The 12,666-nt window shown below is 34.0% G+C and overlaps 2 protein-coding genes across 3 annotated transcripts; both read left to right on the plus strand.

Annotated features, from left to right (window-relative positions):
* Nucleotides 1-1,071: 1,071 nt before the first annotated feature.
* On the plus strand, nt 1,072-9,350 carry LOC142976728 (uncharacterized). 2 transcript variants are annotated; one of them, XM_076120256.1, is made up of 6 exons: nt 1,072-1,439; nt 1,533-1,747; nt 1,836-2,270; nt 2,366-2,422; nt 4,738-4,865; nt 7,181-9,350. In XM_076120256.1, exons 2-6 carry the CDS (start codon nt 1,612-1,614, stop codon nt 7,442-7,444), a joined length of 1,020 nt encoding a protein of 339 aa, XP_075976371.1. In that variant the 5' UTR covers nt 1,072-1,439; nt 1,533-1,611; the 3' UTR covers nt 7,445-9,350. The 2 variants fall into 2 exon arrangements, with proteins under 2 accessions (XP_075976371.1, XP_075976379.1); XM_076120264.1 differs by having other exon boundaries at nt 1,072-1,276.
* A 773-nt stretch (nt 9,351-10,123) lies between these two features.
* Nucleotides 10,124-12,607, plus strand: mRpS31 (mitochondrial ribosomal protein S31). The gene is made up of 6 exons (XM_076120275.1): nt 10,124-10,248; nt 10,337-10,614; nt 10,703-10,826; nt 11,171-11,371; nt 11,881-12,110; nt 12,299-12,607. Exons 1-6 carry the CDS (start codon nt 10,238-10,240, stop codon nt 12,562-12,564), a joined length of 1,110 nt encoding a protein of 369 aa, XP_075976390.1. The 5' UTR covers nt 10,124-10,237; the 3' UTR covers nt 12,565-12,607.
* The last annotated feature ends 59 nt before the right edge of the window (nt 12,608-12,666 follow it).

A 12,666-nucleotide genomic window follows, 5' to 3' on the forward strand; every position in this document is an offset into this window, starting at 1 on the left:
ACGTGATTGAAGGACATACAAATACACTCTCATGTATATTTATATTTGATTAAAATTTTAATTATGTAAAGTATTATGATCTAATTTTGCAGTTGCAGTCAATGCTGCATCCCTGTTGCAGACTGCTATATCCGTCACACGAGATAACTTGAGTCTGAGATGTGAGCAGCTGGCACCCTGCATACCGAGGGGACAATGTTTCTCAATCTACAAGCATCTACAAGTCTCACAAGAACGAGTACGTACGCATATACCTACCAAATATTTGTTTAGAGAACGTTTCCTTTTACAGTTTACTACCGTGTTCCGTTTAGACTCCGGACGTTACCTGGCCAGATAAGCTTCGAGAAACTAATTATTTTTAACAAAGCTCTTTATGTTTCAGGTAAAGAAGAATAAAGATTGTCCACAATGGACTATTGTCCGATGGCTGCGAATGCACTGACTGAGTGCACTCTCTCTATGCCTAGTAGTTCTCACTGATAATAAGTATATACCATTCATTGATAAAAGGAATTCGATAAAGTGACGATAAAAACTTAATATGGTAAATAGTGTGCTAATTACTGAATACCTACCTAATATGAGAGCTTGTAACATTAAGAATCGGGAATTCCCATATTTTTATATATATTTGTTTTTTAGAAGACTAAAGATAAGAATCTTATCTTGCCATAGACATTTTCATATTTAACTTATATTATTTATTCGTTGTAAGCTTAGACGTGTGGTGAGCCACAGTAGGGAATACTCAATCGCAAGTAGCCGGTCGCACTGAACGATTCAGAAAAGAAAGTTATACCTATGATAAAATAATTATTGTGTTATTAACGTCTTCAATTTATCATTTATTAATATCTACGTATCTCGTTTGTCCGTAATAATTATGTATTTTTAATAAGTGGGTAGTGTGAACCGTACGAGTTAAACTGTCAAGCTGCCTTCAATGTATGAGTAACATTAATTCCAGTAGAAACAATTAGGTAGGTCTATATTATTCGTCAACTTAAAATTATGTGCTGAATCCGTGAAAATGCTGTTTGTTCTACAAATAAAAGCGATATTTAGGCATGTAGCGCTATACGCCTGTACCATTTTAAGCAAGTTCGCCGTTGAATAATATTATATCCCAGCTCGCTAATCGCGGCCATTCTGCAATATTCCGCATTCACTCGCTAGCATCGCGTCGCACGCTCAGTTCGAATTTGGCGCGCACACGAGGTCGATCAGCGACAAGCGCGCCTTTGCCGACCGAAGGACGTCGTATCGAAACGAAGTGAGGAGTGAAGTTTTGTTTGTTGTGTTGTGTTTACAAAAGTTTACTTTTTGTTTTTAAAAGTCCGCAAACTGGATTTAGTAGTAAAATGAAAGACTTCAGTTTTAGTGAACAATAATACTAGTTAACAACAACAATTACAAAGTAAATAAATACTTACATGGTATGTAAAGTGTGTCGTGTTTTTTATCAACTCGCGGTTATCATGTGCGGTCAGCAGTGCGAACTTATTTGAGCTTTACCATCCTTTGTGTAGGTATCCACGGTCTACGGCGCGTACGCTACGCCCGTATAGTAGTAGTACATCGTACTATAAACAAATAATAGTATTTATAATGGACGGAGAAAGGAAAATACACATGAGCGAGGACATGCCATTAAATTCAACAGGTGCGGCAAGCATTTTTTTGAATACTGGTAGAAATACAAAATTGAATTCACCCGATGGGACCGTCATACATCTCAAAACAGGTGACTTAAAATGTTAATAATATTTATAAAGTGAATCAAGCTTATGTTTGTGGAATATGTAAATAAACGTGGTATTTTTATATTGCAGAGAAGCCATCGGACCTCGGCGTGCATATAAATACGACGTTCTCAATAGCGTCTTCCAAGAAAATTAAGCTTTTGTTCGTGTTGAATTTTTTGTTGAGCGTCTTGTGTATGGTAATAAGCTGTTCGATAGCGTTCTACTACTGGAACGAAATGATATCAATGAGAAGACAGCTTGACATGATAAAAGACCACTTCATCATTAACAACTTGAACGACAGAGGGGTTCAGAGTCCCCTGGTGGCGCTCCCCCGGCCGCCGGGGATGATCGAGGCTAGAGAACCTAGAATGAAGTCTGTTGGTGATGATGAGACTGGACAAAGTGCTAGGAAGTACTATGTTGAGGACCTTGGTGAAGACATGTTACTTGTAGACTCCAAGAAGAAAAATTCTAGCAAAGATAATACTCCAGTTTATGATTTAACAATATTACAAAAAGGTTAATATAACATTCAAATATTTTCAAACACAATGTTAAAACCTACAATCTGAAAACTAAAGAAATAACAGACATTTCTTTAACTTTAATTTCAGAATTGGTAGTGGCTCAATTCAATGGTGCTAGTCAAGAACAAAATATGGGAAAAGAACGTGAGTATTAACTATTAATAATATTAATAACACATCCTTCTTATCACAAAGCTTGTTATTTTAGTTGGGATATAGATACCTAACTGGTTTATCAACGGCTTTGTTTTATAATACTGGTTTTAAACACATTCTGTAATAATATCTGTGGCTTCTGCGACTGACTAACTTACTACACATTTGTACTACATATTATATAAGTACTGAACAGATAAATAGGCAGCTAAGAAAACACATGTAATTGAAAATAATTCTTACACTGAAGGGATAAGAGCTATATTCATTAAAATCTTGAAAAGTAATCATATTGACATATAGGGCATTAACTGGCTAGTTATAGTGACTATTATGAGAGCCGTCTTTGTATGGAATACTATGTCAACCATAAATTATTTTCTTGAGTTTTTTATGTTCTGTTATGCCTACCTTTCTTGAAGTAAAAAAATCATAACACTATATCTAATAGAACTGTGTAACTAAATGTATACAGTGATGTAATAACACATAACCACAGTAAAACCACACGAGTTGTTAGGATATAGAAAATCTAATACAATTGCAAATATGTGTTTAAAATGATAATTTATGTGAATGTGTCACTGGCAGGATATGTCCAGCTATTTACTTTGTGTACACATCACAACATGATTTTAATCCTTAACTTGAAGCAAATAAGATTGATAATTGTTTGCAAGTAAGTTGTTAGTGTATCTGTTGCTTTGTATAAAAAGTCTTTAGTTACATCTCATATGGAAGTTCAGTAGGCATTAATTGTTGCCGTTAACAATTAAGCACCCAGACAATGTTACATAGTTCCTTTTGTATCTGCATAAGACACTAATAGTTTGCTACCAATCTAAATTGCTTGAATTGGTTTGATTGTCTATTTTACATTATTTTGAATGGCTTCTTGTGTTTGTGCCTACTGGTTTGTAGATACATAATAATAACAGATTCTTCCACTTTGGCATATTATTATAATACTAGATAATAATATTACTATATTTAAATATACATTCATACATAAAATCACGCTTTCTTACATTAGGGGTAGACAGAGACCAGAAAATACTTAAATAGTTTTCGTAATAATGGCTTTGCACGGTTTATTGAAAAAATCAGGAAAATATTATCTATTGATTAAAAAAATAGTAACTACATACATAACATTTTATCGAATATATATAGAATTCTTACATGTGGATTAAAAAATATATGATAAGGGGAATCACCTTTTTAAAAAGAGGACATTATTGTAGTACCAAGGGCACTGCTATAAAATATAACGTAATTTTATTCTATTACATCATTACTGTGGCATGTAGACATTACATCTGTACAATACATTTATTTAATATATTAATAATGAATTATGAATATAATCTATTAATACTGGCAACATTAACTTTAACATTGATCTAGGCTAGCAACACTTAAAATTATACTTTTATTTTGAAATAGGCTGTAGGCAGAAAATAATAATATTCTGCCTCATTGTTATCATTAGGACACAAATTAAATAGGCATTTAGAAGAGAATAAAGCTACAATACCTATTCTAAAATAAAATAAATATATTATTATTAATTTACTTGTACACAAATTCTGCACTTTTTATTTGTAATTACACTTAAGTGAAGTATTATTTACGTATTTGATATATGAGGTAGTTATCCACTCGAGATCGCGATAACATTTGATTACAAATCTATTGTTACGTATTGACACATTCGTTACATCATAATTTAACATAAATAGATAATTATACATATTACTGGGTACCGTCTTCTTCAAGTATGATTTAATAACTGATACTAGTACTCATAGTTAACGTTTGTATAAGACAATTCTATGAAATATTATTGTTAAGTTCTCGTATCAGCTGTTTTGCCTAGCGAGTCAATAACTCGGTGTCAATCATCGAGGATTCTTCCTCAGGCCGTTTGATAGAAATAAATGATAAATAAATAATTATTTTGGGACAACTAACACACGGTCATCTGATTTACCACTAAGCAGAGCTTGTACTATAGTAACCTGATAACTGATAAACATACTAATATACTTCTAAACATGTACTTATTATATAGATACATTAATTACCAGGCTCAGAACGAATACTCGTGCTCATCACATAACAGAACAAAATCCCCTACTTTCCGTGTTTTTAACAAATCGTTGCCTGGTTTCCCTAATCAATTATTTTGTCTAAAAAAATATAATTAAACATCATCAGATTCCCTAACAGCCATTAATATTGATTCATACAAAAAACTGTTTTCTAAGTATTATTGTATTAAAGTTATTTTTATTCCTCAGCGTACGTGGGTCCGTGGGTGCGTGACGAACAGGTGTCTTCGAAGAACAGCGAAGACAAGATAGTACTGAACTCCGACAGCAAATACGTGGTCATCAAGGAAAGCGGCCTCTACTTAATTTATGCTCAGGTAAATATACACAAATATAATATATGCTGCTATTGTTGATAATTATATTCATCAGCGCCAATTAGATTACGAGTCGAAGTGGTCGCCATGGCCGAAATCGATCGAATAGATAGAGAGAGAGAGAGAGAGGGATTATAAAATCGACAAGCACAAGGAAGTGAAAGCACTTGTTCTATAATCCAGGCAAAAAAACAGTACGGACTTCAGGATCTTTTCAATCTTTTCCTATTAGGTTATTGGTGAAGCCTAGTTTGGCAAAAATCCGAATGGTGATGGAGTAATACACATACTAACGAACAAACTTTGATATTTATAATACTTTACAGAATATAATTAATATCAATATGTTTTTTTTAACTTCTTCTTCTTCTTCTTAACATTTGTGTATCGTGCGTTCATCAAAGATAAGCAAAACTGATTTAATACATTCTGATTTAATAAATATTTTGACCACATGTAACATCTCCAGAACTTAACAAAGGATCTCAGCAGCCCGACTCGGGAATCGAGGTCCAATACCGTATCACGTACGAAAACGCAATAAAAACGCAACTCAAATTAAACAGGTTCTACAAACTTGTTCAGTTCCCAAATTCCATTGAGTTCAATACAGACGCGTATTATTAACTGTATTTGTATTATTTAATTGTGGTTTACTTCGTACTACCGCAGATTTAATTTTTTTTTTGTTAATCTGGCCTGGGGAGGTTGGTTCTCCAACCGCTCGAAATTCTTGGCGGATAGTACTCTGATTTGGATTGAAATTCCCCAAAAACACGTGAGAGTGATAAACTGAGTTACTTTTGGTATGATGATTGGTCCTCTAGGCACCCTCCATCACTTGTCAGCCAACCCTCATTGAGCATCAGAAATCTGACCGTTGAAATAAAATCGTAAAAGTAAATATCGAACTAGGTAAGTATATAGTTTGAAGAAGTCTGCGTACAAAAGAAAAGATCACAACGGGAGTAATTAGTTGATGGTTCCTTCTCATCATATGAATTCACATGACAAGTCATCACTTAAACCCAACTCTACAAAATTAAATGGTTAGCAAAAATTGTGTCATTGAACTTGCGACTTTCAATAATCATTAATAAAAGCAATATAATGTAGAACAGTGTCCCAGATACTCTATTTGACTGACGCATTGTTCATATGACGCAAATCAAGTGCGGTTACCATACTATACCATAATATTTATTGGAAAAACGGTTTATTGAAAAAACCTTTAGTAAAACATCCAAAGGCACGGCTATTCTCATAACACCAGGAGTGGTCAATAATGTAAATCCGAGTCTCAGGCTGTTATTTCAGGTAATTATACTAATTATTATACTTACTTGGTGTCCATGCATATTGCATAGTGGGTTCGTATGGTCACCTTAGTGTTTATGTAATCACTTTAAAAAAATAATTCGGGTTTTATCTTTGCAAAATAAGTACATCGTCTATGTAGGTATTTTGAAAAGGTCTTAAGTACTAAGGAAACTATTAAAACTCGATTAATAAAAGCAAGTTCAGAACTCCAACGAAATCTTAAAATTAGAAGTCTTTCATAGATTTCCTCCTTATGAACATTTCAACTAAATAGCAAGAAACAACTAATAAATTGCTACTGCAGTGTAAAGTAAATCAATATCTTTTCAATGTGCAGTTTCTGAACTAACGCTTTCAAAGTTGTGAATAGTGTGCTTCTACAGCGCCAAGGTTCTACGTATTCGAAGAAATACTTGTGGGTGATAATAGGTATTAGGTTACCTCTGGTTCATTTTGCCCTAGTGCTAAAGGTGAAAGTGTAGGTAACGATCTAGCCAATAGGTACTAAGTAGCCAGTAGGATGTAGAATAATTATTCCTGTACTTTGGGTGCTTATGTACCACATTTGGTATTTATGTCCGTCGATGGATACGATTATTAAGATCCAGGCTCAATATAGCGTTTTTCTTGCGTTCTAAACAATATGTACATGTACCTACATGTTATATATTTGCAACATTTATTGCACTCGTTGTGACATTAATTAAAAGGTAATTCCCAAACATGAGTAAAAAATGTACTATAAAATTACGACCGCAATCCTTGTAACGCAAAGCTGGAGTTTCCCTTATTTGTATGTTTTCACAACAACATTTGCTAAACGTGGCGGGAAATCTTTACACCGATGATTCATTTTAATAAAACCTTTGGGAAAGTGCGGTTTATTTAGTAACGCCATCTGTTCAAAGTTTGCGGCGACACACGGACATTCACTTTGCTAAAACAAAGATATTCTCTAGTTGAATGAGTCATTCAATTTCTTTGTATCTTTACAGTTGGTGTACCTAACACAATCTCCGAACTGCTACTTCATATGGGCGCGGCAGCCGTCCAAGGAGCCGCGGCTACTGAGTACGTGCGCTACAGGCGACGACTCCAGCAAGCGACCATTGATCAAGTCGCAAATGTCTTGTGGCGTGCAAACCGTCGCGCGACTACACAAAGGAGACACCGTTAACATTGCCCAGAGGGAGCCCAACAGAACGGTATGGCTCAGGCCAGGATACAGCTACTTCGGCTTCGTAAAACTTAGTTCCTAATAGGCTGTGAATTAGTTAAGGATAAATGAAAATGAAGCCCCGTGCGGTGGTCAATGACTCAGTAGGAATATTACGCGAATAATGACCTCCTTAAATGGTAATTCGTGGGAATACAAGTTGGGGCAATTTAGGAGCAATGTAATGTGCAACAAGCAATGATTTCGCTTAAAAAGGTTACATTATATACCTACATATAAATACAAAATGGCCTTCCTACTTTACATCAAAATGAGAATGGCTTACAAATGAAAGGACTTCGTTTAAAGAACTGTTGATTCACGTGAATACAGTACCGTAACTTAGTTTTCTAGGACAGTGTTTACTAGTTAGTCATTGTTGGTATGTTTGCATATGTAATTAGGGGCGTAAGAATGATTCGTCAGAATGGTGCTATAATTGTTTTAGGATAGATAGCAGTTGTCTAAGACAGTTGGACAATTCAGTTGTAAAAAGAGGGCTCATATTAGCACTATTTAAAAAAGCCTTTGTTCACAATATTGATTAGACTAAAGTATTGTTGATTATTTCCAGTAAATGTATATGGGAACAAACACAAAATCGCTGAGTGCTGCACTCTTTTTATAACTGAGTTAGGTTCCGAATCGTGAAGTGATTGGTATACGAAAGAACGGAAACTCAAAGCTGATTGCTTTCTGATGCAAAATTGTGACAATTCGACACAAGAGATTTCCTTTTTCCTAGATTGAGAACTGAACAACGGACTAGAATATACACTTATATTTTTGTCGGCATTTTGTATGAGAAGGTATAAATGCTTTTGGAGTAACTATAAACATATGAGGGTTTATAGTAAATGTTTAGTGATCGCGTGTGCCATACCGTATGAACTGTTAACGGACACATCACATTTCATATTGTACTTATTCCATAATATTCAATAAGTAATTGTTCCAAATTTCAGTTCAATAACAGTATGTACATATGACGTTGTTTTGATACCAATTTACCATGTTGATCTCTAATTGGTTTAAGACCTTTCGTGCTAAATTTTCAAAGAAAATCTTCGTTATTTTTCGGTTAAAAATGTTACGTTAGAATAAAAATATTGTTGTAAATAATTTCAGAATACTATTAGTCTTGCTCACGACTCAATATTTGTATTTTTAATTTTACTTTTTTATGATTTATGTTTATGCAATAATAATGCTATTCAACACGGAAAATTAGATTTAAGTAGTATTTAAGTTACTGCCATACCAGTGCTCATATCATTTAAGATTTATATTAACGTGAGTTTGTCTTTTTAATACTATTTGTAAAGTATCTCAGTGATTCAATATTTTCTATAATGCCCACTTTTGCAGCGTTAATCTTGGTGCTCATTGTTTTAAGTTAAAGTATATTGTAATTTGTAATATAACTTCATAACTGTATTGGGATATAGTTAAAAGTTGCGGGTATTTATTGTGCCTTATGACTTTGATTATTATACAAGCAATTTAGTTATTATATGGACATGTTCAATAATAGTCTTAGTAATGTTATTATCATTTCGTGTAGTGTCCAAACTCAGTGCTATATAATAAGGTATATGTATACTTCGCATTTAAAGTCAACTAGTGTATAGGGTAGATTCACAAATGAATCGAAATGAAAGTTAAAACGTAACTAACTTAAAGTTTGATATTACGTTTAATTTAGATACGAAAGTTTTTGTGTATAAAAGACGTACACAGATTAGTTGTAGGACCTTTTATCAAAATGTGATATTCGTAGTAATAAATTTTAATTTGTATGATTTGAAAATTTAGAATGTATAGATGTTAGGTTTGAACGACCATTTCAAGTTTTTGAAATACATTTACTTTTGTTTTGTGTATTTCTTGTAATAATATTTGGATATAACACCCGTCCAACGAATAAATATCTTAGAGTTGAAAATATATCTCAGTTGTTTTCTTTAAACCCTTCCTACTCACTCTGAACTAATTGAAAACGGTATTGAATAAACGCCGGCAGCCGTTAAAAAGGTATCGTTAGTTACTTTAAACTTAAGATCTTAGTAAGCAATTTATTAAGTTATCACAGTGATTTCATAATATAGGGTCAAGACTTTCTAATCTATCTATAATATTTTGCCGCTCTTTGCACTATTAGCCTGGTACGAATACACTTACTGATATAACACGACCCGTATTTTAACTGATACGAGCGAAAATCAGACATTGCCATTGGATAAGCATCTTATCGCTTATAAAACATGAACTGAATTTATATTAGCGGTTCAGAGTTATCGAGGACAACTTAATTTTTTTACTTAAATTTATATCAAAATACGGAACGGTACTTCCCCTCGTCCTGTACACGAACAGAAATGTTAAACAGGGGCTGTACCTATTATAGAGGTTCATATTTTGATATCAAAGTATAAGTACTTTTAGGAATTAATTAGTTGAATCACCTGTAATCTCGCTGTCTAATTTCACCCAAAGAGAGAGTATGACCGTAAGTTTTTTTTGAGAGCGGAGACAACGTGCATTTTGTTAATATTTATGTTACCTACCCCCTGAGACATATTGCTTATACACTTTCTCAATAAAATGAGCGCACAGATTTTTTATAATTTTTATTGTACCAACTACACCTATGACCACACCAAACAAAAAAATACATTCCGTTCTACCGCTCACTGGAAATTTTAAATTCAATTCCGAACGAATGAGATTTATTATTAGATGTCAAATCAGATGTTTCGGAACGCAAATATAACCTCAAAGTCGCGCATATAATCATAACTTTAGGTTTTTATTTATTATCTTTTACGGCTTTAAAATGCTGACCAGGTATGCCATTTGAAAGAAATATTTAGTGAATAATAGGAACACTGTTAAATTAATTTAACATGTAATGGTTATGTGTAAATTTCTACAGGTTCAGATTTAGGAGAGATTTTCGGGTTATAGCTAGATATTTTTCTGACAAGCCTTCGGACAATGATGGAAAGGCACCTGAAGCTGCACCCAAAGCCCCTGAACCTCAGAAGAAGGCGTCAGAATCATCAACGGAAAAGATTCAGGAACTGCTAAAGCTCATGATGTCTGAGCCCAAGATCAAAGAGAGTGAATACAAAGATAAGTTTACTACTGCACCAAATGTACCTAGGAGACGTAAACAAAAGGATGTCATTGAAGTTAAAACAGAACAAATAGGTAAGAAAGGCATATTGCTAGTCCAATATTCATTTAGTTTCTTAAAAGATAAATATAAAAAAAAAATATAAATGACTTAATGTTTCAGAGGAGAGTATAACGAAAGCTGCTGGTGATGTAGCACAAGCTATTGGTGGAGATGTGAAACAGACTGAGGCTGAACTGTTGTCTCGTGTTCTTGGCAAAATAAATCAAACTTCTACCAACCTCAGGTTTGTGACATTAGTTAAGTGCTATAAATAGTGAAGTATGAAACATATTTAACTCAAATATTCAAGTATTTGTTTATGTTATTGTAGTTCATTTATACATAAATTTATAATTTTAATTGCAGTAATTGGTTCAAGTTAACTTATGTACTCATAAATATAACTGAAGCTGTATACTTTTCCTTTTAAATTATTAGTAAATATCTTTGGACAGCAGATTCGCACAGTCATGTAATTCTAAACTAAATCTAACTTGTACTATGGCAATCAGACAACTGATAAACATAAAAATAAGCCATAAATTATTAATGTTGCAAGTTTGAAAATAATTTTCTTTACATTCTCAGTGACCTGCTCATTGGCATGAAGGTAGACCGTACTAAGGATAGTGATGATATGGCTAAGCAGGAGACCAGAGGACAGCAGGTGAAACGTCTTTCTGCCAAGTCTGGCACACAGAAGAATGCACAGAAAACTCGCTACTTACAGAGGAAAATTGAACAGAAACAAGAACAACCATTTGCTGGTGGAGAATTTAGAAAGAGAAGGTAATGTATTGTTTGATTATTTAAACAATGGCTTAGTATACACACAGTAAAAGTATGTTTTCGCACGGCTTTGGAGTTAAGCCATAAAAAAATAGATGCGGTGTCAAAATGCGGCCTCAGTGTTTCGGGAGGGCGTGGGTTCGATTCCCGCCTAGAACTAATATTTGTACGATCCGTAAAAAGTTCTTTTAGGTCTGGTTATACTTGTATCCATTGTTTGTATGTTTGTAAAAGTCTCTGTGACACAAGAGCAATTCTTAGTGTGGGACTAGTCTTTTTTAAAAAAAGAAACAATTACATAGTTTAAAAATTTCAGTAAAAACGGAATCTTCGTACAGAAGCCTGATAATGATTTCAATATCAAAAACGAACAAACCCGGCTTATGTGTGTTTCTCTGTGTTACATATTCCTATAATTTCGTCAGATTACTTAACCAAAACTGTCTATGTTTTCATATAAATGGCACTACACAAATATAAATTGTATTTCATTTGTTTGCTCAATACAGCTCAGAAAAGCCAGCATCTGTGACAACAGTGAACATATTCAGCGGTGAGCCTCTTGGTATTTTCAAGAGTCAGGAGCCGAACTACGGCACCAAGCTCGACGTGTGGGAGAACTTGAAGCAACGTGAACTGACTCTCGCGACCTCGCAGCCACCCGCTAATTACTTCCAGAAGATGATCCTCTGGACAGAACAGGGGAAGGTGTGGAAGTTCCCCATTGATAACGAACAAGGTATGTTTTACGTTTTTAGCTTATTTTTATTATCTTTCTTAAGTTAACTTAAAACTAGTTTGGAATTAGATGCTAGATTTTTTTCCCATAATGGCTAGTATTGAAGGCATTAGTCCTTAAGTTTTGGAAGTACGAAATAAATTATTTGCTGTAAAACCTAATAAATAACATAAAACTTATCTTTTTAGGTCTAGAAGCAGAGAAAGACGTCCATTTCTCAGAGCACATATTCTTAGACGCGCACCTCGAAGGATGGTGCCCTAAGAAAGGTCCGATCAGACACTTCATGGAACTGGTCTGCGTGGGTCTTTCCAAGAACGCCTTTTACACTGTCCAGGAAAAGAGAGACCATATAATGTGGTACAAGGAGTATTTCGAGTCCAAGAAGGATTTACTTACTGAGATTGGCGCTTGGGAGGCAAAACCGGCGAATGTTGAAGCCACACAAAGTTAATAAGTTGTATTTATGTATGAAATATTATATTAATGTCACTTTATTATTTGTTTCCTTGCTCCTAGTACTGTAAAGTAGCCATAACTAATGCAAATACAAAGA

The sequence above is a fragment of the Anticarsia gemmatalis genome, chromosome 1 (assembly GCF_050436995.1).
Source record: "Anticarsia gemmatalis isolate Benzon Research Colony breed Stoneville strain chromosome 1, ilAntGemm2 primary, whole genome shotgun sequence".
In the NCBI taxonomy this organism is placed as follows: domain Eukaryota; kingdom Metazoa; phylum Arthropoda; class Insecta; order Lepidoptera; family Erebidae; genus Anticarsia; species Anticarsia gemmatalis.

Bases quoted from the DNA above. Each gene is read 5' to 3' on its own strand.
- LOC142976728 (XM_076120256.1), top strand. From the start codon at position 1,612: ATGGACGGAGAAAGGAAAATACACATGAGCGAGGACATGCCATTAAAT. The intron at 2,271-2,365 runs GTTAATATAACA...CTTTAATTTCAG, and splicing joins TTTAACAATATTACAAAAAG to AATTGGTAGTGGCTCAATTC. The intron at 4,866-7,180 runs GTAAATATACAC...GTATCTTTACAG, and splicing joins TCTACTTAATTTATGCTCAG to TTGGTGTACCTAACACAATC.
- mRpS31 (XM_076120275.1), top strand. The intron at 10,615-10,702 runs GTAAGAAAGGCA...TTAATGTTTCAG, and splicing joins AGTTAAAACAGAACAAATAG to AGGAGAGTATAACGAAAGCT. The intron at 10,827-11,170 runs GTTTGTGACATT...TTACATTCTCAG, and splicing joins CAAACTTCTACCAACCTCAG to TGACCTGCTCATTGGCATGA.